Here is a 27,500-nt window from a genome sequence, read left to right on the forward strand (position 1 = left end):
TATCTACTATCACCTATCTATCTATCTAGCCTGGAGGGAGAACAACGAGTCGGTGGGAAACACGAGGCATAGTTCTCGAAGATCAACAACGAGGAAATTTGCGAATCATTACTTCTGTTAATTAGTTTCTCCACTCGACGACCGCCAGCGGGACGGAGTGATTATGATAACGTTTGCACTTTTTCCTCGGGATCACAATTCTGAATCTTCACTCCCCGTTTCTCTTCTATATATTTGGAACCGTATTAACATTCCTAAGAGCAAACGGAGTGCTTTAAAAGCGAATCGAAAGTGGCAATTTAACAAGAGTTTAGAGGATGACTGACGAGGAATACCAGACACCGTCGCCATAAGGAGGCCCTGTGACCAACTGATGCTGAGTATAGGACGAAGAACTCGTTTTAATTCTAATACACCCGACCGATATTTGGACACGCGCATAGAGATACGTGTGTGTATATATATATACCCACACATACATATATATACTTATGTGTAATATCATATATTATATAGATATATATATATATATATATATATATAATATATATATATATATATATATATATATATATATATATATATATTATATAAATATATATATACATACATACATAACTTACATATACATATATCCACGCACACTAGAAAGGCATACAATCATATTACATCACCGTCAACATTACATAACCTACACCACATCAAATAAATGACCCCTAACCCCCGCTCCCACCCCCCCAACAAAAAAAATCGCGAACGTCACATCCACTCTTAAAGAAGTAGACCCACTTGGTAGAGCTAAAGGCAGTCAATTTTCTTAAAAGGGAAGGATCTCTCTCTCGCTCTCTCTCTCTCTCTCTCTCTCTCTCTCTCTCTCTCTCTCTCACACACACACAACCTTCTCCCCTTCTAATAGCGGACACATTCGAACCGATTACAAGATTATCCTTAAAGAGGATACGTCTTCTTAAGAGAATTAATTAGCACTTAAAAAAAAGGAGAAGGAGAAGATATCGACTTAGTCGAATAACCAATAGGAAGAGGCAGGAAAAGATGGACGCCGATTGGAAGCACATTAGGTAATGAGGATTAGAGAAGAAGGAGAGGGAGGACCTTTTGGATGTCGGCCGTGATTGGAGACATTTGCGTGCGAGCGTGCGTGCGTGTTTGTATACAATATACATACACGCTATATATGTATGCATATATATAAATAAATATATATATAATTATATGTATGTATATATATAATATATATCTATATGTATAAAAATAAACTATAGTATATATATACATATATATATATATATATATATATATACACACACATATATATAAAAAAAAAATATATATAATATATATATATATATATATATATACATACAGAGAGAGAGAGAGAGAGAGAGAGAGAGAGAGAGAGAGAGAGATAGTATTACGTGAATAAACCCACCTTCCCCCCCCCACCTCCTCCCCCCTTGTCAACATATATTTAATTTCAAACAGTAATCGCGTACGCTCAATCCCTAACGAAAAGGCAACGAGCTACTATCTCCCTTACCTTAGTATATATTTATGCAAAGTTAAGCATCTCGTAACTGAATTATCATTCAAATGGGACGAACTTTGCTCTCTCTCTCTCTCTCTCTCTCTCTCTCGTAGGTCCCATTAAAATTCAGTGAGAAAATTCCATTAGGATTCCCTGGGTAAGCCAAATGGGTAAATATAATGTTGGGTTTATATTAAGGTCTCCAGACGCCAACTAACTAACTACGGAAAATGAGCTCCCTTCCGGGAAGGGAACTAGCGATGGGGGGTGTTGGGGGGGGGGGGATTTGGGGGGAGAGGAGGAGGGGACGGACGACGACGTCTCTTCATTTGATGTACTACCGACGTGACCTCTGTTGTCGACGTCAATTTGTGTGTGTGCAAATTATATATATATATATATATATATATATATATATATATTTATACATATAGCATATACATATATATATATATATATATATATATATATATATATGTATGTATGTATGTTTGTATGTATATATAATATACATATATATTCATATATATCTACACGCTACAAAAGACCAATACCCACATCAAGACCACCAAAGTCCGAGTTTTAGATTTAGCATTCTGGACTTAGCTTACTACAATAAAATGGCCAATGATATGAAGGAATCTACCCAAGCAGATGCAAATAAATATATAAATAAACAAATAAATAAATTTAGCTTACTACAATAAAACAGCCAATAATATGAAGGAATCTACCCAAGCAGATGCAAATAATTATATAAATAAACAAATAAATAAATTTAGCTTACTACAATAAAACAGCCAATGATATGAAGGAATCTACCCAAGCAGATGCATATAAATATATAAATAAACAAATAAATAAATTTAGTTTACTACAGTAAAACGGCCAATGATATGAAGGAATCTACCCAAGCAGATGCATATAAATATATAAATAAATAAATAAACTTAGCTTACTACAATAAAACGGCCAATAATATGAAGGAATCTACCCAAGCAGATGCAAATAATTATATAAATAAACAAATAAATAAACTTAGCTTACTACAATAAAACGGCCAATAATATGAAGGAATCTACCCAAGCAGATGCAAATAAATATATAAATAAACAAATAAATAAATTTAGCTTACTACAATAAAATGGCCAATAATATGAGGGAATCTACCCAAGCAGATGTAAATACATATATAAATAAATAAAACAAATAACTTCAAATTTCCGCTTACTACAAATTAAATTTATAAAACGGGACGATGATATGGAAGAATCCTACCCAAGCAGATGCAAAACCTAATAGATATAAATAAAACACAAATAATAAATCTAGGGCTAATAAATAAAAAAGCAATGATATGAAAGGAAAAAATCTACCCAGGCAGGAAGCAGAAGCAAATAAATATATAAATAAACAAATAAATGAATTTAGCTTACTACAATAAAACGGCCCTGATATGAAGGAATCTATCCAATCAGATGCATATAAATATATAAATAAAGAAATAAATAAATTTAGCTTACTACAATAAAACGGCCAATGATATGAAGGAATCTACCCGAGCAGATGTAAATAAATATATAAATAAAAAATAAATAAATAAGTAAATACATGAGGCTACAGAAATTATAACTACGTACATTCTTGGGTCTTTGTTTTCTCCCAAAATAAACAATAATGTAAAATGTACTGCCACTAGGTAAAAATACTTGAATGAGAGACTGATATGTGGAGGTCATTACTTTAAACTGTATGGCTGTTCTACAACCATATATATATATATATATATATATATATATATATATATATATATATATATATATATATATATTATATATATATATATGAGAGGGGCAAGAGTCTCATTTTAAGAAGCATACGTCTCATTATTCTATTCAATAAAAATTTTTTTTTTTTTTTTACACTGATAACTTCTTTTACCAAACTCATCCGGTTTCTCGCTATCCTCTGCTTATATTGTTTCTCATCTCTCTCTCTCTCTCTCGTTTTCTCTTTCTCGCTCTGCTCTCCCTTTTCCTCATTCCTTACCACCCACACGAACACCTTGGCCTCTATCACTCCCACGCTTTGACATTCTACCCTCTCTCTCTCTCTCTCTCTCTCTCTCTCTCTCTCTCTCTCTCTCTCTCTCACACATATCCTCTGGGTCTTATTCCAGCTTCTACGTGCCAACATTTTCACCTTCAGGATTCCTGTCACCTTTTCTTTTCTTGCTCGAAAATTTACAAAGCAATCCATTTTTGCCCTCCATCTCTTTGTCAAATGTTTTGTATTATTTTGTTTAGTGACGGTTTGTATTATTTCTTTTATAATTTTATAATTTTTCTAGTCTATCTATCTATCTATCTATATATATATAAGTCTAGTAAATTATGAAAAAAAAATAATACAAACCGTCAGTAAACAAAGCAAAACAAAACTACATCTGAAAAAAAGATGGCGAGGAAAAATGGACTGCTTTGTAGATTTTCATCAAACTGCCACTCACCCAGTCGACCCACTGAGATAGGGAGTGGAATGCGGAGAGCAAAAGGGGCAGAGAGAGAGAGAGAGAGAGAGAGAGAGAGAGTGGGCGTGTAATGCGAAGAGATGTAAATATCAGAGAAAACGTTCGTTCAAGGAATTCAGTACACAGTCAACAAGGCTTGAGCAAACCAGGGTGAAAATACGATTTTTGTCAATCGAGTCCCTTCAAGGGCAAAGCAAACAAACCAATAAAGGGTCCTTTGAAGAATAAAATAAACAGATTGCGTTTCGGGGGTTGTTAAAGGCCGGGCACAACCCTACAACTCGGCAACAACAAACAGACGCAAAGAAGCATTCGCTGTGTATATATACATACACGAACGCATATAATGGAGGGTTAAATATTGACTATATTAACAAGTGAATTGAGCCATGGAAATATTTAACATAAAGAAACCCTCATTCAAGTAAAAATTTTAATTCACGAACGAGCGCAAAATAAACTTTCACTAGTGACAAACAAATTCTTAGTTTCTGTAGAGTTGTCATGTATATAGAGCAAACAATTAAAAGCAAACTAAAGTTAAACAAATCAGTAAGTTCTCAAAGGCTTGAAAACAAATTAGGTTTGAAAACCTTCTCTTTAACAAAGACAAAAATACAGATCTGATTTAAAAACCCATAAATTTAGCAAAGACAAAATCGTATCTGATTTAAAAACCCGCAAGTAAAACAAAGACATATACACATACTTGATTTAAAAACACGTTCGTGAAGTGAAGACTAAAACATATCTGATTTAAAAACCAGGTCGCTAAACAAAACATAACACACATACTTGATATAAAAACTCGTAAGTTGAACCGAGACAAAAAAGTTACACAAAGACACAAAAAATACTTGATTTAAAAAACAATATTAAATTTTTAGATGTAAAATACTGTAAGTTACACAAAGACACAAAAAAACCCTTGATTTAAAAAAACCCATAAGTAAACCAAGGCACCAAAAAATATCAAATTTAAAAAATCGTAAGTAAACCAAGACAAAAAAATATTTATCGATTTAAAATCCCGTAAGTTTATCAAGACACGAACACTCCATGGGGCATAAAAACCTACGCAGATTAATGTCCCAACTCAACACGAAGCCAGAAGAGCAACTTAAGCATACGAACATAACTACCGATGGATTCCTCAGAGCAATAACCAGAGCACACTATGAAACAACAGGTCATCTTTCAGACAGTAATGTACGCAAGGGATTCCCCGACGCAATATCTCTGATGTAGTGTCAATATAAACAATAAGTAAAGGGGTCACGAGACGGTCTTCAATGGCGAGAGAGAGAGAGAGAGAGAAGAGAGAGAGAGAGAGAGAGAGAGAGAGAGGCTGCAAGTGTTTACTGTTCAAATGGAGAGAGAGAGAGAGAGAGAGAGGCTGCAAGCGTTTACTGTTATCTGTTTTAATTACGAACGTTCCTACGTTTCATCTTTTATCTTTTATTTGTTCTAATGCATTCGATTCTACTCCGAGCGTCATTATCTTTACATTTTTCATGAGGGGAGTTCTTGTTCAGTAAATGACTGCCATGAAAGTTTATCAGTCTTTTGGTTTCTAAATAATAATAATAAAATTAATAATAATAATAAATAATTATGAATAATAATAATAATAAATAAGAATAATAATAATCAATTTTTAATTAAAAAATAAAATTAAAGAAAATTTTTTAAATAATAGTGTTCTAAGATGTCCACTATAAAAAAAGAATGTTGCGAGTTCGTGTATAATTTAAAAACCCTTCACAAAAAGGTTTCGAACCCTTCCCTGGGTTCATCTTCAGTGATCTGGAATGGAGTTCATATGAACCCAGGGAAGGGTTCGAAACCTTTTGTAAAGGGTTTTTAAATTATACACGAACTCGCAACATTTTTTTTTTTTTATTAATGTGTACCTCTTAAAACATTATATATACTCTCGCGACCAAGAGTTTTTTTCCAAATAATAATAGTAGCAGCACGGATCTTGAAAATGGAAAAATAAATCCACAGTTATGTAATCGTACATATACTTAAAAGATAAAACTGTAAGGATAGCTTTTGGGAATCAGTTAAGTTCTCCATTATAGATTGAAAAGGGGAACGACCAGATTCCCGAAAGCTATCCTAACAGTTTTATTTTTAAATAAGTGTACAATTACATAACTGTGGATTTGTTTCTCCACTATTAATAATAATAATAGCAATAATAATAATAATAATAATAATAATAATAATAATAATAATAAAATAATAATAATAATAATAACAATAATAATTACTACAGGAGGGGTTAACGAGGAACAATTCTGGTTTATCAAGAAGACAAATAGCCGAGTAAAAAAAAGAGAGAGAGAGAGAGAGAGAGAGAGAGAGAGAGAGAGAGAGAGAGAGAGAGAGAGAATGCCGAGCCTTTTCAATGTTAACCGAGAATTTTCAGCTTTTGACTGAAATGATAAATTTAAAATGTGAAGTGAAAAATAAATGCATATGTAAATTTAAAAGGCAACTGAATCGGTAAAAGACTAATCTTGCAAATTTGCAACCCTCGAGGACTCCATAAAAATAGATCATTATCGACATTCAAGTTTTTGCCGTCTGAGTGATAACTCACAACTCTGCAACCGGAGGACCTATTACTTAAAATTTAAACCGAGTCGTTCCGTCCGCTACGAAAAGAAACAGAAACAGAACTCAATAAGATATTAAAACGTGAAGGAGACTTACCGTTATCCTTATAGCTCATAAGCTTGTTATTGAAGAGAGTGAGGTACTTGGAGCCCCTCGGGAAAGCCAGGCCATAACCGGACATCGAGTACCAAGACCCCACCGTTAGAATTTGGCAATCGTCGTCCTGGCCCACCCGGTAGTCCAAGACGGTTGCGTCGTAGATGAAGGCATCGAGTTCACTGTAAAGAAGGAAGGATGTTACGACATTAATTGATAATTCAAAAGGCTAAAATTCTAAAAGATACATATGAGAGAGAGAGAGAGAGAGAGAGAAAGAGAGAGAGAGAGAGAGAGGCTTACGTATAGTAGCTATGCAAGGATGTTACGGCACTAATTGACAATTTAAAGAGAGAGAGAGAGAGAGAGAGAGAGAGAGAGAGAGAGAGAGAGAGAGGCTTACATATAGTAACTATGTAAGGATGTTACGGCACTAATTGACAATTCCAAAGGCTGAGAGAGAGAGAGAGAGAGAGAGAGAGAGAGAGAGAGAGAGAGAGAGAGAGTTTCACTGAAAATCACTTAATACAGTAACTATGCAAGGATGCTACGGCACTAATTCAAAAGGCTAAAATTCTAAAAGATACATATGAGAGAGAGAGAGAGAGAGAGAGAGAGAGAGAGAGAGAGAGAGAGAGAGAGACTTTCACTGAAAATCACATAGTACAAACTGTGCAAGGATGTTACGGCACTAATTGACAATTCAAAAGGCTAAATTTCTAAAAGATATATCAGAGAGAAAGAGTTACAAGGAGTCACAAGGATTAAGATGTCTCGAAGACTTGTTAGTCCATCCGAGGAGACATCGTATGCTCACTTATCTGTAGGAGCAGGTTTTACTGTGCATTCACAGTGTCCTAATGATTTTGTCTAGCTTTCTTTTAATCATCCACACTGTTGCTGTTTACAACTTCTGGAGGCAGTTTATTCCACGTGTCACATATCTTGTATGTAAAGAAGTTCCCACAATGGGATGTGTTGCATCTCTTCAGTTCTAGTTTCCATTCATTATTTCTTGTCTGGTTTTCGAGAGAGAGAGAGAGAGAGAGAGAGAGAGAGAGAGAGAGAGAGAGAGAGAGAGAGAGAGAGGAGCTTTCACTGAAAATCACATACAGTAACTATACCTTTTGTTGTACAACAATATTAGATGGTTTTCACTGTAATGACGGCCGATGGTTGTAAAATCAACCAATAACGGTGTGATTCGCGATGTGCTAAATAAGGCCTATACCTTGATAAAACATTAAAGATGCCATTACGAGAGAGAGAGAGAGAGAGAGAGAGAGAGAGAGAGAGAGAGAGATAAAAAGTTACGTCAAAAGTGATAGGGGTGTTGGAGAAACTTTGCGTTTGCAAGGCGAGAGTTATCAGAAAGAAACTGTTACAAACTTTTTTATTACTGAGAGAGAGAGAGAGAAGAGAGAGAGACTATATAAAATTTAATCCCTGTAATTTTAATCTGCCTATATCATACACTTTTATAAGAACAATATTTTTACATTTCTTAATTTTTAGTTTTGTTTTCACAATTTCACTAGGAATTTTATCCTTCATTTTAACATCCCTGATGATGTAAATAATTGGACAGTTACGAAACGTCGGAATGAAGACAGCCTGTACATCTGTGCGTCCTCTTCCCTTCAATGAAGATTATGTTATTTACATACAGACAAGCACACATATATCTGGATATATATATATATATATATGTCTGTGTACGTATGTATGTACGCGTGCGAGCCCCAGCACGCGTACGACTATGTCACGAGGGCTTGTCTCTTCTGGACCCATCGTAAATTCTGGACAAATCTCCTCCTCCCTTGTTAAAGGGCAAGCACTGAAAAAAAAAAAAAACGGGACAGCTTTATGCATGGTTGGACATGCAGAATGGCATCAATAACTTGCAGGCAACAAAGGCACCTTTCAGTTCCCAGTCACCTTGGTAATTTCTAAAGCCCTTCTCGAATAGAGACGTCGCCTTCGGGGAAATATCTTTGGACGTTTCAAATTTAGGAAGAAAGCTATATATATATATATTTTTTTCACAAGAGAGATGTTACAGTTCGTTCGTATTTTGGAAGAAAACTTGACTTTTCTTTCTCAAAGAGAAGTCACAATTAACCTGTTTCCATAGGACCAACGTCCATGATGTTTCCGACGTCAAATCAATCCGCGGGACGTCAGCCGAAGACGTAAATCTTCTGGTGGTGGTGGTGGTGGTGATGGAGGATGGCTGGGTGGGTGACCTTTATTTCTCAAAAAGATGTCACAATTAACCTGTTTCCATAGGACCCACGTCCATGACGTTTTCGAACGCCAATCAATCCACGGAACGTTAACCGAAGAGGGACAAATCTTCTGGTTGGGTGGGAGGGTGGGTGGGGGATGGATGGGGTTGGGGTGGGGTGGGGGTGGGGTAGGGGGTCAGTGGGTGGGGGGGGGGTGGTTGGAATCTGGAATCTGGAATCAAGCTTCTTGCCGCATATGGAATTGTCACACGAGAGAAGGAGGAGGAGGAGGAGGAGGAGGACGAATAAAAGAGGATTTTGTGCTATTGCGAATTTGATATTCGGGGAACCTTTCTTCGGGAACACAAATTGCATTCTGAAAATGTTGAAAGTGTTGCACTCTTTCAAAGATAAAGGAAATGGAATCTATCGCCGGGACAAGGCAGAAAGAAATAAATGCAAGTTCAACTCGGCAAGGGAAAAGGGAATCCATTTCGTAAAAAAAAAAAAAAATGTAACCGAAAACAAAGACCTCGGCTTTTATACAATTACGAAGTTTAACTCGGAAGGCCACCACTGAGAGAGAGAGAGAGAGAGAGAGAGAGAGAGAGAGAGACGCTGAGATGGATCATCTGTTTTTCTTTCTCTTCAAAACTTGTACCACCCCCGAAAGGGCCCTTCGTCTTCTTTTACTTTTTCAACTTGAATTGCCAGGGATCGAATTTAAAAGAGAGAGAGAGAGAGAGAGAGAGAGAGAGAGAGAGAAAAGGGAAATTTATGCGATAGAGGAAACGGTTGGCGGGAGGGGGGGGGGGGGGGGGCGCAGGAATACCCCTGTGGGAAAGGGGAGATGTGACGCGGGAATCTTTCCTTTTATCCCAAAACAAGACTTGCAAAACCTGTCCCCTTCCCGATATTCGAGACGCTGGCAATTGTGCTCCGAAAAAAAATGAGTATTTTTTATTTTCGCGTTTGTTTTTTTTAAAGCGGATTCAGAGTACACGCAAAGTTGACAAAAGTTTCGTCGAGTTAGGAAAGAGAACCCAAAGTAGTGTCTTTGTTCTTCGACCAACACACATGTGAGGTAACTCAGGTGTTTCGTAGAAGCAACGTTTGTTCTCCGTGAATAAGAAGATTTTTTAAGCAATAATATATAAACAATAATAATTAATAACACAAACACACACACACACACACACATATATATATATATATATATATATATATATATATATATATATATATATATATATATATATATATATATATATATATATATATATTTAATTATATATATTGGCCGTATGTCACTGACAGAAGAAGGATTGACATCCATATTTATTACAACGATCATTTGAGAGAGAGAGAGAGAGAGAGAGAGAGAGAGAGAGAGAGAGAGAGAGAGAGAGAGAGAGAGAGCGAGCGCAGTTAATAAGGACTTGGGTCGTCACGGAATAAGTCAGTTGTCTACACAAGAAAAAAGTCTCATAGTTGCCAAATATAACATAGCAAAAAATATGCGGTAAATAAAGAAGAAACACATAAAATACCACCGCAAAATGTTATACCTTAACTCTCCTGAAAATTTTACCATAGAATTTGGTTTAGATTCAAAAGAAATTAATATATAAGATCTCCTGCGATACAGAAATAAAAAGAATAACGATTACACCTCAAATACACTTCGCGTGTCAGTTTCAGTTTCAGTTTCCAGTTCTTAAGTCTGCTAGATATAACTGACTATGTATATTACATTATTTCGTATTTCCTTCATTAGAAATAAAAAGTAGAAAAATATCTTAAGTAAACAAGTAAACTCTGGTATTAAGCAGCATCTGCTAGATATAACTGACTATGTAGTACAATATATTATTTCCTATTTTCTTCATTAAAAACAAAGAGTAGAAAAATATCTAAAGTAAACTCTGGTATTATCCGGCAATCTCCAACTTGGATCCGGATGGTATGAGAGAGAGAGAGAGAGAGAGAGAGAGAGAGAGAGAGAGAGAGAGAGAATCCCCTATTAGAAAGATGCCTAAAACACAGCGTATGCTTCGTCTACCAATCTCAGATCAGTCGGGGGAAGCATTACTGCCACCAACTAATTCTGGTATAAATCTGAGATCTAACGAAATCCTCTCTTCTTACGAAGGAAGAAGATATACACGGTTCGCTCACCGTCAGGAGATTCCCTAATATTTTGTTGGGTGCTCTTGGTGAACAGGCCTTTAGATTTCAAATTAAAAACCATTATTATTATTATTATTATTATTATTACTTGCAAACATATGTATACAGAAATTATGTATGAAAATTCGTAAAGTAACGAAGTCTACGGGGGTAACCAGCCTCGTTTCACGGGCAGAACCAGCTCCGTTTCAGGGAATTCCTTCTCACCCCCACCCCCTTCGAAGCGGGTGGGGGAGGAGGTAGGATGAAACCCCATTATAAACCATGTTAGGGGTTCCCACTATAATCCTGCCAAGTTTTCATGCCCATCGGACCAGCCGTTAGGTCGTGAATGAATGACAGACGGACGGACAGACATTATGCCCATTATGGTAAGATTAAGAGGTTTGTCTTTCTCTATTGTGGTTTGTTTGTCCATAAAGATTTCTGATGGATTTGATGACATATTTTGGAGGGTTAGGCTGTGTTGAAAAATCATTAGAGTCAGATGGATTCAGCGTTCAAATCTGGATGGGGATTCAAGATTTTTGTTTCGTTTTTGTTGTTGGTAGAGATTCTTTCTAGTTATCTTCATTATTATCATCATCATCAATATCATCACCAAACACAACCCTCTCTAAGGATTATCAAGGAGGAGCTCAGCTTAGGAGCACCGTTAATCTTCCGGTCTGTCAAAAAATGAAACGCCCAAACGTCTTGCAATCGCGCAGAAAGGAATTCACTCCAATCAAAAGATGGCGCTGTTTACCAACACGACCACAGGCGGTATCTTCCCTTCCCTCCCCCCGACCTCAAAAAAAAAAAAAAAAAAAAAAAAAAACTTCACGTTCACTCGCTCCCTTTTGTCTCGAGTCAGTCCATCAATCACTCAATCACCCGTCAGTCATTTCCCTCTGAAGGGTTCCACCTTTTCAATCCCCTTTCCTTGGAGAGAGAGTTTGTGGGTCGCCGGCTAACAGGCGAATCTTTCCTTACAATCAGACAGATTGGAATTACAGATGAACTTATTCTATTTACATGTAAAGTTCCGTAAAAGAATGACAGACCACTAGGCACCACTGAACTGCAAATGGATATGATTGAGTTGCAGGCGAACAGAGCTCTATGAATACCTGAAACGTATTTGATTAACAGACATACACATTTGAGCTACAGGTATACGGACATGTGAACTACAGGCATTCTCATAAAAGCCTCCACAGTCACCTAACTGGAAAGAAAGATCGCAGTTAAATTAACTACAGGAAGAATGAAAAGTATTTACGTATTTCAACAACTTTTGTTAAGCATCTTTGGTTCCATGATACATTTAACTACAAACAGATACATCTGTTTGAACTCCTTCATTGGAAATGTCTGTTATTGAAGATTTGCCTCTTTGGAAATGTCTGTAATTCACGAAATGTCTCATTGGAAATGTCTGTAATTTACGCTTCCCCTCACTGGAAATGTCTGTAATTTACGCTTCCCCTCACTGGAAATGTCTGTAACTGACGATTTCCCTCATTGGAAATGCCTGTAATTTATTGAAAGACATACAGACAGACAGGCAGATGTAGCTTCGACACTTCACCTGGAGAGAGGGAAAGGTTGGGGTAAATGGAGACAAGCAGATAAGCACTCAAAAAAAAAAAAAAAAAAAAAAAAAAAAAAAAGTTCATCGACAGACAGACAGACAGACAGACAAAGACCTCCTTAAATCCCTCTCGAAAGGCGCGTAGCATTCGGTAAACAGACAGGTTTTCTAGAAAGGGACGAAACTGCAACAATGGGAGAATTCTTTTGCCGATTCTCAGGAGAGGTCAAATGAACTCGCGGATTACGTCCCGAGAAGAAACAACGGAAAGGAACAAACAATTCCAGGACGAGGCGTTGCAGAGATTGTGTGTTGTGTCGCCACCAGTTGCAAAATGCTCCGACAATCGGACTCAATTTGCAGCAGTTCCTGGAAGCGAGAATCTTTGCCCCGGTATCTCAAGACATTGTTTAGATGTCTTTTCACTGCCAACAGGTCTTGGTCTAAGTTAAGTATATCTTAGTTTTACCAGACCACTGAGCTGATTAACAGCTCTCTTAAGGCTGGCCCGAAGGATTAGATATTTTCACGAGGCTAGGAACCAACTGGTTGCAACGGGACCTACTACAGTTTATTGTTGAATCCAAACCACATTATCTCGAGAAACTATTTCTATCACCAGAAATAAATTCCTCTGATTACGCGTTGACAGAGCCGAGAATCGAACAGGTTTTGGTCTAATGACACTGCTCTTCACCATCGTTTCGGGAACGATGGAAGTGATAATCTTTGGTCGTTGCAGGGACACTGATGCATACAAGATGGGTAAAAAGGGATTCATGCAATCCTCCTCCATTTTAGCCAAAAGCCTGTACTGGCAGGCAGGCTTCTGGCCTGCGTGGATCCTCAGTCAAGTGAAAATTGTTGTATAAAAATAAAATTACTTACGTTAATTCTATAATGATATACAGACCATGCAGAAGCAACATTTTTTTTTTAGTTATCAAGAAAATCTGTGTACACATATTTCATATACATTACATTTTCTATATATATATATATATTATATATATATATATATATATATATATAATATATATATATATATATATATATATATATATATATATATATATATATAGAGAGAGACGCGAGAGACGAGACAGAGGGAGAGAGAGAGAGAGAGAGAGAGAGAAGAGAGAGAGAGAGAGAGATAGATATATATTATATTTTCATCGTGAATTCTGTTAGCTTAAAAATGTTGCGCGCTCCCTCTCTCTCTCTCTCTCTCTCTCTCTCTCTCTCCTCTGACAATAATATAGATATATATATATATATATTATATATATATATATATATATATATTTAATGTCAGAGGAGAGAGAGAGAGAGAGAGAGAGAGAGAGATGAGAGAGAGAGAGAGAGAGAGAACACATCTCTAACCTTAACAGAATTCACGATGAAAATACATACGAGAACATAAAAAAAAAAAAAAAAAAAAACTGCACGTAACTCGCCTTGAGGGCAGACTCCTCTTTTTCACGTGCGAGGCAAACACACAGGGTCGGCGAAGGCAAACATTAAATATGAGATTTTTATGACCGCTGGCACGAGGGAAAAATAAAACTGAACTGCTGTTCTGAAGCCGAGGGGGTTTTGTTTAGAGAAAAAGACGTTCAAATACGAAGACGAAAAGAATTAGGCACAATTTAGTCGTCTCTTTTCGGTTAACTGGAGAAGTGGATCAGTCTGTTGCTCGAGTTCTCGTGGATGGACGGTGAAGCGTTTCGGACACACACACACACACACACACACACACACTTCCAAGAGAAAACGTTTCGTCTAACAAATGTTTGCTCCAGAGGAGACATGACTATACTCCTTGTCACATTCATAAATACACACATATACATACATACATACATACATACACACTCACCTATTTTATATATATATATATATATATATATATATATATATATATATATATATATATATATATATATAAATTTAAAAGTATCCGGTTCCGTTTCACTCTATCTCTCAAGCCCGTTTACGTTCTATTGTCGCTCGCGAGGGAACAAAAAAGGACTGGAGTAATCAACCTGCAAAATTCTGCTAATGAAAGGCGAGTGAAAACCTCTTTGCTTGTTATAAACGGACACCAATCCGTGAAGCAAGGATAAGGAAGAAATTTTATCACGGGCTCGTTATAATTGGCAATTATCCGCATCGTACTATTTTCAATAACATGCACTATTGTTGAATCCCAATTTCAGCGTCTGACTTCCTGAAAAGATTTTGCAACTAGATTAAGGGAGATGGGAGGATGTTATGTTCCATTCTCAGGCAAATCCTCGCAACATGGGAAGAGGCTTGGCTCTAAACTTGTGACGTCATGATTATTATTATTATTATTATTATTATTATTATTATTATTATTATTATTATTATTATTATTATTATTTGGAAGATGAAATCTATTCGTATGGAACAAGCCTAACAGAGGCAACTGACTTGAAATTCAAGCTTCCAATGAATATTGCGTTTACTATACTCTGTTTTTTTCCATCTGTCCATCCGCCTGTGGTATTTTTGTATGGTAACACTGCGTCCCGGGCTTTAAATAGTTACGCTATGTGTAAGTTTGAGGTAAATAAAAGGATATCTGGGTGTACATTTGCAACTGAAAAGTGTTTTAATAACTTACTGTATGCGAATTACACCGTTAATATTCGAAATAGGATATTGTTATTATTGTTGAATGTAAGCTGAATGTGACTATCTAAAGCCCGGGACGCAGTGTTACCATACGCAAACACCACAGGCGGATGGACAGATGAAAAAAACAGTATAGAATACAGAAAGATGATGTCAGTCATTAGAAAAGAAAAAATAACTTAACAAATTAACATATAAATAGATAATAAATTAATGAATAAATATATAAAAAATAACATAAGAATTGTTTTACGGTAGCGTTACAAAGCAAGAGGGAAAATAATGAGGCCAAATGGAAAGAGAAAGTATTTATGACTATGTACTCTTATATCATCAAGTCCCCTATACCTCCTCCTCCAGGGACAACTCCCCCCCTTGGCTTCCCTCCCCCCTTTCCCATGCCCTCCCCCCCCCCCCAAAAAAAAAAAAGAAAATGAATGCTTGAATTTCCATGGGAGAAAGAAAACTTGTTTAAAGAGTAAGAAATAACAAAGGAAGAGACCGTGACGAAACAGGAAGAGAAAATCTATTGTGACCATGTGTCCTCATCTGCTAACCAGAAAAAAAAACCAAAAAGAAAATTAAATGTTATTCTCGGAATTTTAATTCAAGAGATCTGGATTAAAAGTAACATGGTGAGGAGCATGAATAATATAGTACGAAAATATCCTTCACCCTTCACCCACAATTCTATTTATCAATTTGTCTATACATATGAACTATATATATAAATATAATATATTAAATATGTACATTACGTAACACACACACATATATATATATATATACATATATATAATATATATATATATATAATATATATATATAAACCTACACAAACACACATGTATATAGGTAATGGGTAATTCTACTTTACGGACGTTTGTTTACCCTTACGGAATGGAATGGAATGGAATATAAAATTTAGCCCAAGGACCAATCCCTGAGACCTATGAGGTCATTCAGTGCTGAAAGGGATACCGAGAGTAAATAGGTTAGGTTGTAAGGTGTAACAGCAGGAAACCATCTCAGTTGCACAACGAAACAATTCTTAGGCTAGGGTGGAAAGTAAGATGGAGGAATATGAACGGAGGCACAGTAAAAGGAATGAAACGGGTTGCAGCTAGGGGCCGAAGGGACTTCGCAAAGATCCTTAAGTTGTGTCTACAGTGCCCCGCGTGAGGTGCACTGGCGGCATTACCCTTTTATGGGGGCTTGTTTCTTAGAGAGAGATTCAAAAGCATAATAATACGATCACGCGAAAGGGGAGAGAGAGAGAGAGAGAGAGAGAGAGAGAGAGAGAGAGAGAGAGAGAGAGAGAGAGAGAGAGAAGACTTGCAAACTTGCTTATAGTTAACTCGTTAAGTTTTTTTTCTTTTTTTTTTTTTATAAAGTGTGAAACTCGTACCAAGGGATAATTTAAAATCTGGCCCCCTCCGAAAAAGTCCTCGGAATTTTCACAGTATATAACAGACAGCGAAATGTTGAGGAACTGAATATTGGACTCTCTCTCTCTCTCTCTCTCTCTCTCTCTCTCTCTCTCTCTGCATGACCGTATTTTGTGGTTTTGATTATTTCTCTCTTTCTCTTTCTATTTTAACCTGGTTGCGTGACCGTAGTTTTGTTTTTTGGGTCTCTCTCTCTCTCTCTCTCTCTCTCTCTCTCTCTCTCTCTCTCTAATTATTCTTCTTCCCATTCGTAATGAGGTTTAGGTTTATTAGTAAAATATCTCTCTCTCTCTCTCTCTCAGAATCTTTCTTCTGAATTTCAGAGAAATCGTCGACATAAAATACGGGAAACATTATCAGAAAGGAGAATGCATTCAATAAAAGCAATGCGAATTTTCAAACATTGAAAAGACTGATTTAAGGGATACGGTAGAACGATTCTGTCTGTTAATTAATATAGCAAGAAGAAACGTAATAATTATTATTTTTCTGGTATTCACAATATGTGGAAATTCATGGGGAATGTGGAAATAAATAAGGTAACTTGCTATGCAAATGTACGGGAACTTGCTAAGCAAATGTTCGGAGAAGTATTAGAGACCTTGCTATGCAGATGTACGGTAACTTGCTAAGCAAATGTTTGGAGAAGTATTAGAGAACTCGCTATGCAAATGTACGGTAACTTGCTAAGCAAATGTTCGGAGAAGTATTAGAGAACTTGCTATGCAAATGTACGGTAACTTGCTAAGCAAATGTTCGGAGAAGCATTAGAGACCAAAAGTTATGAACAAAATATTAGAAGCACAATTTGAGGATATTCATAAAGAATGTGTAAAAAAAAAATATATATATCCGATATCTTGCCGTGCAAGCGTCTGGAAAATTACGAGATATATTGACAATGTCTTAGTAAAGACGAAAGCGCCTGGATTTCTGCCTATCATTTTCCTGTGGTATTCGCTTACTAAATAAATAAAAGATGAAAATAGAAGAATAGCATCGTAACATGAAAACAGGAGAAGCTGAATCAACGATTGGCCAGAAATACAAGAAAACAGCATCCAAGTAATAACTTAGGGAAATCTACGTAAAGACACAACGCGCTTCAAACCTTAAACCAGAAGATTCTCGGGCCACCACTGCTCAGTATTTTCTGGGATTCAGATTAACTTGACCTAAAAGTATTCTAGAGTAAATGTGTTCTGAGCGTTCTTACACGAAGCGGGGTAATCTCCTTTGACCTTTCACTTACTAAGGAAAGTATATTTTTATCTCCCTGACGCCACGAATACATTTTAGGACGGAATGGTTATTATTTCATCTTATTAACGCCACGAATGCATTTTGGGAATGTCATAAACTTGCGTGAAGGAAAAATATAATAATACGTTTCCATGAGGATTACCAAAGCTACTTTCCCACCTTCAAAAAAAAAAAAAAAAAAAAAAAAAAAAGATAAATCCTGATAAGACTATATTAGTATAAAAGTCACATAGGACCATACGCGAAAATCACTGTTGCGGATAAAAAAAAAACCTCTATAATAAAAAAAGCACCTTGAGAATCTAAAGAAAGATAAGCTTTAAGCTTTTGTAACTTACGATTTTGATGACAATATATCTGGAGGTCACGAAAACTTACGATACTGGATAACTTTATACTTTTTTTCATTTGTCTTTGTTGATGTAAACGGGACAAAGCTCAATTGGAATTGACGAGACGAAAGGTTTGGTCAAATACGTATGAGGTTACTCAACAGGATTAAACATCAGTATCTTAGCAAAGTGAAACATAATTGTAAAGAAAGCTTCTAAAGATAAGTCGCGAGGCTCTGAGGCTTGAATGGATGACCTGATTTAACCCGAAGGAACTAGTTAAAAAAAAAATAAAATAAAATAAAAAAGTACTGTGACGATAAACGTGAATTTTTACTATTTACAACATGTTTCAAGACATACTGTAAATAGAAAGCTTCTAAAGACAAGAACATAGCTCAAGACATTGTAAATAGTTTTTTGTTTGTTTGTATGTTTTTACGTTACATGGAACCAGTGGTTATTCAGCAACGGGACCAACGGCTTGACGTGACTTCCGAACCACGTCGAGAGTGAACAATCACCAGAGAATACACATCTCTAACCCCTCAGTGGAATGCCCGAGAATTGAACTCGCGGCCACCGAGGTGGTAGGCCAAGACCATACCGAGCACGCCACTGAGGTGCTGTATATATTGTAAAAAGTAAAAATTCACGTTTATCGTCGCAATAGATTTTTTTTACTAGTTCCTTCAGGTCAGGTCAGGTCATCCATTCGTGCCTCAGAGCCTGAGACGTCGGCGTAGAAGCATGGGCTGAGCAGAGGGGCGGACGTGGGCGATCTTTGCTCACAATTATCTTCCAAGATTAATGATCCCGTGAGAGATGGATGATCGCTGCCTCTTCTACATTCCATATTTTTACATACTATTTCTTACGTCTCATTTGCTTATATTTCTTAACTTTCATTATTTCTTCAATTTCATTTATTTTGTTTCTTATTTTCACCTCTGGTTTCCTCTTCACCTTCGTTAATAAATATGCCACGTCAAAACTGATAAACAAAATTTGACCTGACTTGACCTATGCTTAGCCCTCTCCTATGGGCCTCGTTTTCCGATTGCTTTCGTCATAAACGCCCCAATGACAACAGCGAACTATCCTAATTACCATAATGACAATGATGATGTTATAAATAAATAATTTACAGCATCAGCCACCGAAAGCTCATGTGAATAGCTACAACTGTTCATCACTACATGGGTCTAGGGCAGCAATAGCCCTTGAAAAAATTAATAATGTTGCAAACATTTTGGACGAAATTGCAATTGCATCTTGTAAAAAAAAAAAGGAAAGGGTGGGGGGAACTAATAGACGTAACTAAAATCCCTCCGTCATTCCATTTTCTATCTATTAGTGTCTCACATTACAATAAAAATACGATCAAAAGAACTTCGTTCTTTCCTGTCTTAATTTTTCGAGCAAGTACGATCTACTATCACAAATTTATCGCCCAAATTGCCTATATCGGCTTGTCCTATATCGTTGCCAGAAGCACAATTATGGCTCACTTTAACCTCACATAAAATAAAAACAACTGAGGCTAGAGGGCTGCAATTTGCTACGTTTGATGACTGGAGAGTGGACGATCAACATCTCAATATGCAGCCCTCTAGCCTCAGTAGTTTTCAAGATCTGAGGGCGGACAGAATAAGTGTGGACGGACAGACATAGCCGGTACAATAGTTTACTTCTCAGAAAATTCAGAAAACTAAAAAGAATTACAAGTCTAGAGAAAACTTAAGAGTAACGAAGTGCTAAACAAAAACGAATTACGAGTCCAAACATGTAGTAGTTTAAAGCTTACGAGGAAACGAACACTAACGAAGACAAAGACAAAAACAAAAACAACCCTGATTTAATTTGCGCGAAGCACCCGAAGGCATCCGGACCGAATTCTTCGCCGATTGATTAGCTTTGTTTGTCTCAAACAAAACCGACCTCGTCGTGATTTGCACTAACAACCCAAAGGTAGCTTTAAAATGTTTCTCCATTTCCCAGTCTGTGTTTCACAAGCACCGATAACTGTTTGTATGGTGTTTTCACGTTGCATGGAACCAGTGGTTATTCAGCAACGGGACCGCCGGCTTTACGTGACTTCCGAACCACGTCGAGAGTGAACTTCTATCACCAGAAATACACATCTTTCACACCTCAATGGAATGCCCGCGAATCGAACTCGCGGCCACCGAAGTGGCAGGCCAAGACCATACCGATCACGCCACTGAGGCGCTTGCACCGATAATGCCATTTCGTTTGTCAAATACGTCGGCCATTTTGAATATACAGCTGTCAATAATTCTCCGGGAATCTTCAGATCTCCTCCGACGGGAAGATTCCTCCGAAGTTTGAGGAAAAAGTGAGGGCAAGTTTCTTTTCTCCTTCGTTTATCAAATTTTCACGTAATGTATTGGAGTCTCTCCTCTCTCTCTCTCTCTCTCTCTCTCTCTCGTTCTTTTCATTTTAAACTTTGACATTATCAGCCATTTTATTTTTCTTCTCTCTCTCTTTTTTTAACGTGATTGAAATGAGAACTTTCTTTCTGCCAACTTCTTCTTTTACTAATCGTCATCGACTTTCTTTTTTTTAGTTTAATTTTTTTTTTTTTTTTTTTTTTTTTTTTTTTTTTTTTTTTTTTTTTTTTAAACTTGAACGTTATCTCCTGTCTTCCTTTTTATTATGTTCAGCTCGACATCATCAACAACGGTTTGTTTTCCGTTTCTCGTCACTTGAAGCTGTCAATCACTGTCCTTTACTTTTCTATTTATTAGTAATCTATTTCATTAGTCCTTTTTTTATGTTTATCTTACCAGATAATATTGTCAAGTGCTTTCTTATATTCTTATAACTAATAAAACGACGCATTCTTTGAAGTATTTCTGAAATCAAGATCATCAAAGATATTTCTTTATATGAGTAACGGAAAACGAAGAGCATCAATCCAGTGACTTGGCAAACAATTTGAGAGAGAGAGAGAGAGAGAGAGAGAGAGAGAGAGAGAGAGAGAGAGAGAGAGAATTTCCGATGCCTGGCGTTGTCGTCGTCGTGAATTTCCAAGAGAGAAAACGTTAAAAATAGAATTCCTTTTCTCGTCGATTTTCCGCAAGATGAGCTACTGACCCCACAGCCCCCCTACCCCCACCTCATGAAAACTCCACCCCTCCCCTACAACCCCACCCACCCACCCCCACCCCACAAATAAAAATGTCTCTTCGACACCTTCCCCGTTGACCTCCCCTCCCTACCTCCCTACCTACCTGTCTGTATGTCTCTCAACTACCATACCTTTCCTTCTCCCTTTCTCTCCCTCTTTTCCTATCTCTTTCCCTCCCTCTTTCCCTCTCTCTTTCTCTCCCTCTCTCTTTCACTCCCTCTTTTTCTACTTCTTTCCCTCTTCTTTTCTCTCCTTCTTTCCCTCTTTCTTTCTCTCCTTCTTTCTCTACCGCTTTCCCTCTTTCTTTCTCTCCTTCTTTCTCTACCTCTTTCCATCTCTCTTTCTCTCCTTCTTCCCCTGTAAGGTAAGGTAAGGTCTCCCTCTTTCCCTCCCTCTTTCTCGCTCTCTTTCCCTCCCTTTTTCTCTACCTTTTTCCTTCTCTCTTACTCTCCTTCTTTTTCTCCTTCTTTCCCTCCCTGTCTCTCTCCCATTTTCCCTCCATATTTCTCTCCCTCTTTCCCTCTCTCTCTCTCTCCCTTTTCCCTCCCTCTCGAGACGTCTCCTTAATATTCCCCCCAACCCCCTCTCTTCGATCTTCATAAATATAAGAATCCTTTAAAAAAAAAAGTCAAGACAGAAAAGGCCATCATCCCACGGGACGACGGGAGAGGGGAGACGGTGGCGAAGAAAAGATTTGAGGGGAACTGTGAACAAGTGACAGGATCCCACAGCGTTATCAGGTGATGTTGCTCTACGAAAATATCGGTGATGGGGAGAGAAATACACTGATTGGGAGATGTTCCGACCCGCTACCGCCCCTCCTCCCCAGGCTCCCTTGTTCGCATATACATACAAAAGCGTGAAAACAGACACGCATACACACACGCTCAAACTTACGTGCATATTGAATGATAAATGCAAAATGACGCGAAGACACATTATACATATCTCTTCATCCATATCTTTCACGCTCTATATCGAGTTTCTTTCGTAATTATTTGATTTAATTGACTGGTAGTTAAATATACGAGTATATATATATATATATATATATATTATATATATATATAATATATATATATATATATATATATATATATATAATATATATATATATTCATACTGTAACGGCCATCAGAATAAAATGTATGAGAGAGAGAGAGAGAGAGAGAGAGAGAGAGAGAGAGAGAGAGAGAGAGAGAGAGAGAGATATTATTATTTCGGCATCTCGGAAAATTTACCCAACACGAGAGGCAACAAGCTCGCGGGAACTATGTGCAATATATTATCGTAAAATAAATAGCGAAGATTGCAACATCGAAGCAGGAAGCCGTTGCATAGATAAAATTTTAAGGAGGACGACGATTCGTGCAGAATCTTTTGCAAAAAAAAAAAAAAAAAAAAAAAAAAAACCACCACACAGGACGATGATACAACCCTTTGCCTATATGTTGACCTTTTTTTTTTGCAGATAATTGGAGTTATATTAGAATGTCAACTTTGTGACAGATAATGGATAACACACGTATGTATGTATGTATGTATGTATACATGTACATACACATATTTATGTGTGTATGTGTGTATTTGTTCGTATGCATGAATTTTTCTTGAAAATTAATTGCGTAGGCTTTTGGTAAACAAATGTGTGTGCGTCTATGTAAGTACACACACACAAACACACATATATACACAATATCTACACTAATCACAGACTTATACCACGCAACTGATCAAAAAGGAATTCCGTTAAGCATAAAAGCAACGCGAGACATCAAACTGATGCAATATATAATTATATATTATATATATATATATATTATATATATATATATGTATAATATATATATATATATCTATATATATATATATATATATATATATATGTATATATATATATACCTATATATATATACTATGATATATATATACTATAAAGATAAAGAAATATACGGAGTTCCACAGAAAGGTCCCTTAAAAAGCTCTAAAGTGACGTATAACACAAACCAAAGGGGACTGTTACTAATGGAATTACTGAGTTCGTCTGAACACGTTCAAACACAGCAAATAAATGTAAAGAGAAAGTGACGCTCGCAAGTTATAAAACTCTTAGAAAAAAATAAGGTAAAAGATGAATATAGATAAATATATGGCATCTATGAATATAGAAAGAGATATGGCATCTATGAATATAGAAAGAGATATGGCATCTAAGTCAAATAATGTTCACAGTACTGAAAAAATACTTGCATTCCTCACTACAAATATATTCTCGCAAGTCGGAAATAAAAATCGCGGATCGATATCATCTGGGAATATGAGTCCTGTCTATTCTTTACCGTGGAAATTCGAAAGAGAAAAAAAAAAAATGGTTCAGATTCGAAAATGGAAAAAAGTAAAAAAAAAAAAGTTTTATATCTCCTGTATTTTTCGCAGCAACCTACCCGTGACATTTCCCTTGACAATTGACACTCTGGACAACGATTACGAGAGAGAGAGAGAGAGAGAGAGAGAGAGAGAGAGAGAGAGAGAGAGAGAGAGAGAGAGAGAGAGAGAGCTGAAAGTGGAGTCGTGGAAAAATGACCAAATTTCAAAGGAGAAAATATGCACGTATTTTGCTTACTGTCATGTATGAACAAAATAAAAAACCAGATCTAGTGGGAGTGGCGAAAAAATGGAATAGTGAAAAAATGAATTGAAATTTCAAGCGGAATTGATACGCACATCCCACGAGGTCAAAGTAACCTCTAAAACAAAGAAGGGGGATTCATGACCCCCCCAAGGAATCACCCCGGCAAAAATATCCGAGAAATGCCGAGTCTACGTGTCAAAGCGGGAAGCACGATCTGTGAATATATAAAATAAAATATGTGAATAATCAATCTCGCCATATTCTCAAGCAAGAAAATGAAGGATGGGGTTCATAGCGAAGGCAATGCACCAAAAGCAGAATGAATAGACAGCCTCGGGGCGTCCCGTCTGCTTGCAACGCAGAAAACTCACGAAAAAAAGCATCGGCAAGTGTGTGCGTGTGTGTTTGTCTTTCAACAGAGGAAGTCTGCCAATATAAGATATGGGGGTGTGACCACTTGGTGTGAAATTGGCAAATAATGACCATCAGTCAGTCAAAGAGCAGTGGTCGAAAAAAAAATCATCTTACAAAGAATATTTTTGTCATGCTGATACAATAAAGAAAAAAAAATATATATATTACACAGATATATATATATATACTATATATATATATATATATATATATATATATATATATATATATATATATATGAAAACGGAATTTCAATCGTACTCAACCATAACTTCACTACAGTCGTTGCACTCAATAAACACAAAACTTTTTCGTTTTATTGCACTCAAAATTTTAAAATTACGTGAAAACACCATAACTTCACTACACTCGTTGCCCTCAATAAACACAAAACTTTCTCGTTTTATTGCACTCAAAATTTCTAAAATTACGTGAATACACACCAGTTATCGGTACAAATATCAAGGACATATAGAGTTAGTAAAATTAATTATACATCTTGAATTACATATTCGTTAAAGCGCCTTATGACAGATTTGATCATTCTGAATCAGATACATGCTATGAGAAACAGTTCTGAATTTGATACAAACAATGAATGAGAGAGAGAGAGAGAGAGAGAGAGAGAGAGAGAGAGAGAGCTTTTATGGAAGACTTATTAATAAATTAATTAAAACACCTCGCATTTCTTGCTATTCTGACCCTCATTATAGTATATCTTATAATGATTTAGACAGATAACTAATTAAAAAAAATTGAAAGTAAGGCATAAACCACTGACACTATCCACTCCCTCAGTTTCGTCCTCGTTATTGCCAACCTTCATTTCCCCTTTCCCCATCCAAAAGCATTCTTCAAAACGGAACCCCGTGACGTCATAGCGCCCACTTCATCCTTATTTCGGTCCACTTGCGACCCACTACGAAGACCGACTCAGTGGGTCCTGGGTCCACTAAAGAGAAACATTTACGGTAACAATGACAGCAAGAGTGTCTTAACAAAACCTCTCTAACCCTAAAACCGAATGACGTCATTCACATAAATCCCCTTTGCGGCCTCATTCGCTCCACAAAAAGGGAAGTATAGGGAGGGCGTTGACGACCCGACGAACACCCCCCCCCCACACACCCACAAAGTGCCTGAGGGAGGGAGGGTATTCACGACCTGACGAACAGGCCCCCCCCCCCCCCCTCCCCCCATAGTGTCTGAAGAACTGCAACAAGGTCCACGCGCCTGTCAGCGTGGGTCGGAACGAAGAGTTGCCAAAATAATGGGAGGTCCATTCAGCTTCATTCAATTGAAAGAGGATGAGGCACGGGGCTCATGACGCAGGTAATGCCCCGGAAGCAGAATGAATGGAGGAGGCCCTCCGGGGCATTCCGCTTGTTTTGGAAAGCGGAAGATGCCTCTGAAAAACGACGCCGGCAAGTGTCCATCTTTCACAAGGGGGAAGAAAGTCTTCCTGGGCGAGATACGGCGGATGAGGAGGCCATCTGACGAGGAAATTATGACGAGTGATGAGGACCCTCTCGCTCGGTCAGATGACATCGCGAAGTGCGAAGTATTGAAAGCATTTGACCGAGAATGGAATAATGTTTCTTGCTCGTCAAAATGAAAGAGGATACATCCAAGTACGACGATGAACAATGATGTGGCGTTATACTCAAGCCTCCAGAAGGTTTTACAGAAAATGGAACAATATTTCTTGTTCATCATATTAATATATATATATATATATATATATATATATATATATATATATATATATATATATATATATATATATATATATATATATATATATATATATATATATATATATAAAACACACACACACACACACACACACACACACACACACACACACACATATATATATATATATATTATATATATATATATATATAATATATATATATATATATATATATATATATATATTCGGACACAATCCAACGAGGTTCAAGACTCTACAAGGTTTTACAGAAAACTGAACAATATTTCTTGTTCATATTTTTAAAAACTTATTCGACACAATCCAACGAGGAATATGGCCTTGGCGTTATATTCAAGCCTCCAAAAGGTTTTACAGAAAATGGAACAATATCTCCTGTTCATCATATTTCAAAAATGATTCATCACACTCCAACGAGATATACGGCCTTGACTTTATATTCAGGCCTCAAAAGGACCCCCAAACAGCTGGCAAATGTGTTTCGGTGCAACGAGAGTCAGGCAGGCAGGCAGGCAGGCAGGTATGCAGGCAGGCAGGCAGGCAAGGCAGGTAGGTAGGTAGGTAGGCAGGCAGGCAGGCAGGCAGGCAGGCAGGAGGCAGGGTAGGTAGGCAGGCAGGCAGGCAGGCAGGCAGGCAGGCAGGCAGGCAGGCAGGCAGGCAGGCAGGCAGGCAGGCAGGCGGGCGAAGGGTCAAGGGAGTTTACTAATAACGCCCAAACAAGGACAAAGAAGGTCTGCAATTAGAGGCCGGGACACACGCTCTACTATATTTTCAAGAGTCGGAAATGGAAGCTATTACGCCGTCACGCCTATCTTCTCAGAGTTATTTCCACTTTAGGGCGCGAAGGACGTACACACACACGTTCACACATTCATACTCTCTCTCTCTCTCTCTCTCTCTCTCTCTCTCTCACACACAAAGTTATTTCCAGTTTCGAGAACGAGAGACATGCACACTGACAAAAGGAAAAGGCCTTGGAAAAACATATCCAAAGAAATTATTTACACTTTTGGATGTGAAGGACGTACGTACGCAAGCACACACACATAAACTTACTTCCACTTTAG

At 37.1% G+C, this 27,500-nt stretch overlaps 1 protein-coding gene across 1 annotated transcript in view; it reads right to left on the reverse strand.

Moving 5' to 3' along the window:
* The window catches only part of LOC135204203 (glutamate receptor ionotropic, NMDA 2B-like), a 654,480-nt gene that overhangs the window by 51,945 nt on the left and 575,035 nt on the right, over window positions 1-27,500 (reverse strand). Inside the window, exon 17 of the mRNA XM_064234292.1 lies at window positions 6,801-6,982. Coding sequence (XP_064090362.1) covers window positions 6,801-6,982 — 182 coding nt within the window. The remainder of the gene's footprint in view (window positions 1-6,800; window positions 6,983-27,500) is intronic.

The sequence above is a fragment of the Macrobrachium nipponense genome, chromosome 44 (assembly GCF_015104395.2).
Source record: "Macrobrachium nipponense isolate FS-2020 chromosome 44, ASM1510439v2, whole genome shotgun sequence".
NCBI lineage: Eukaryota > Metazoa > Arthropoda > Malacostraca > Decapoda > Palaemonidae > Macrobrachium > Macrobrachium nipponense.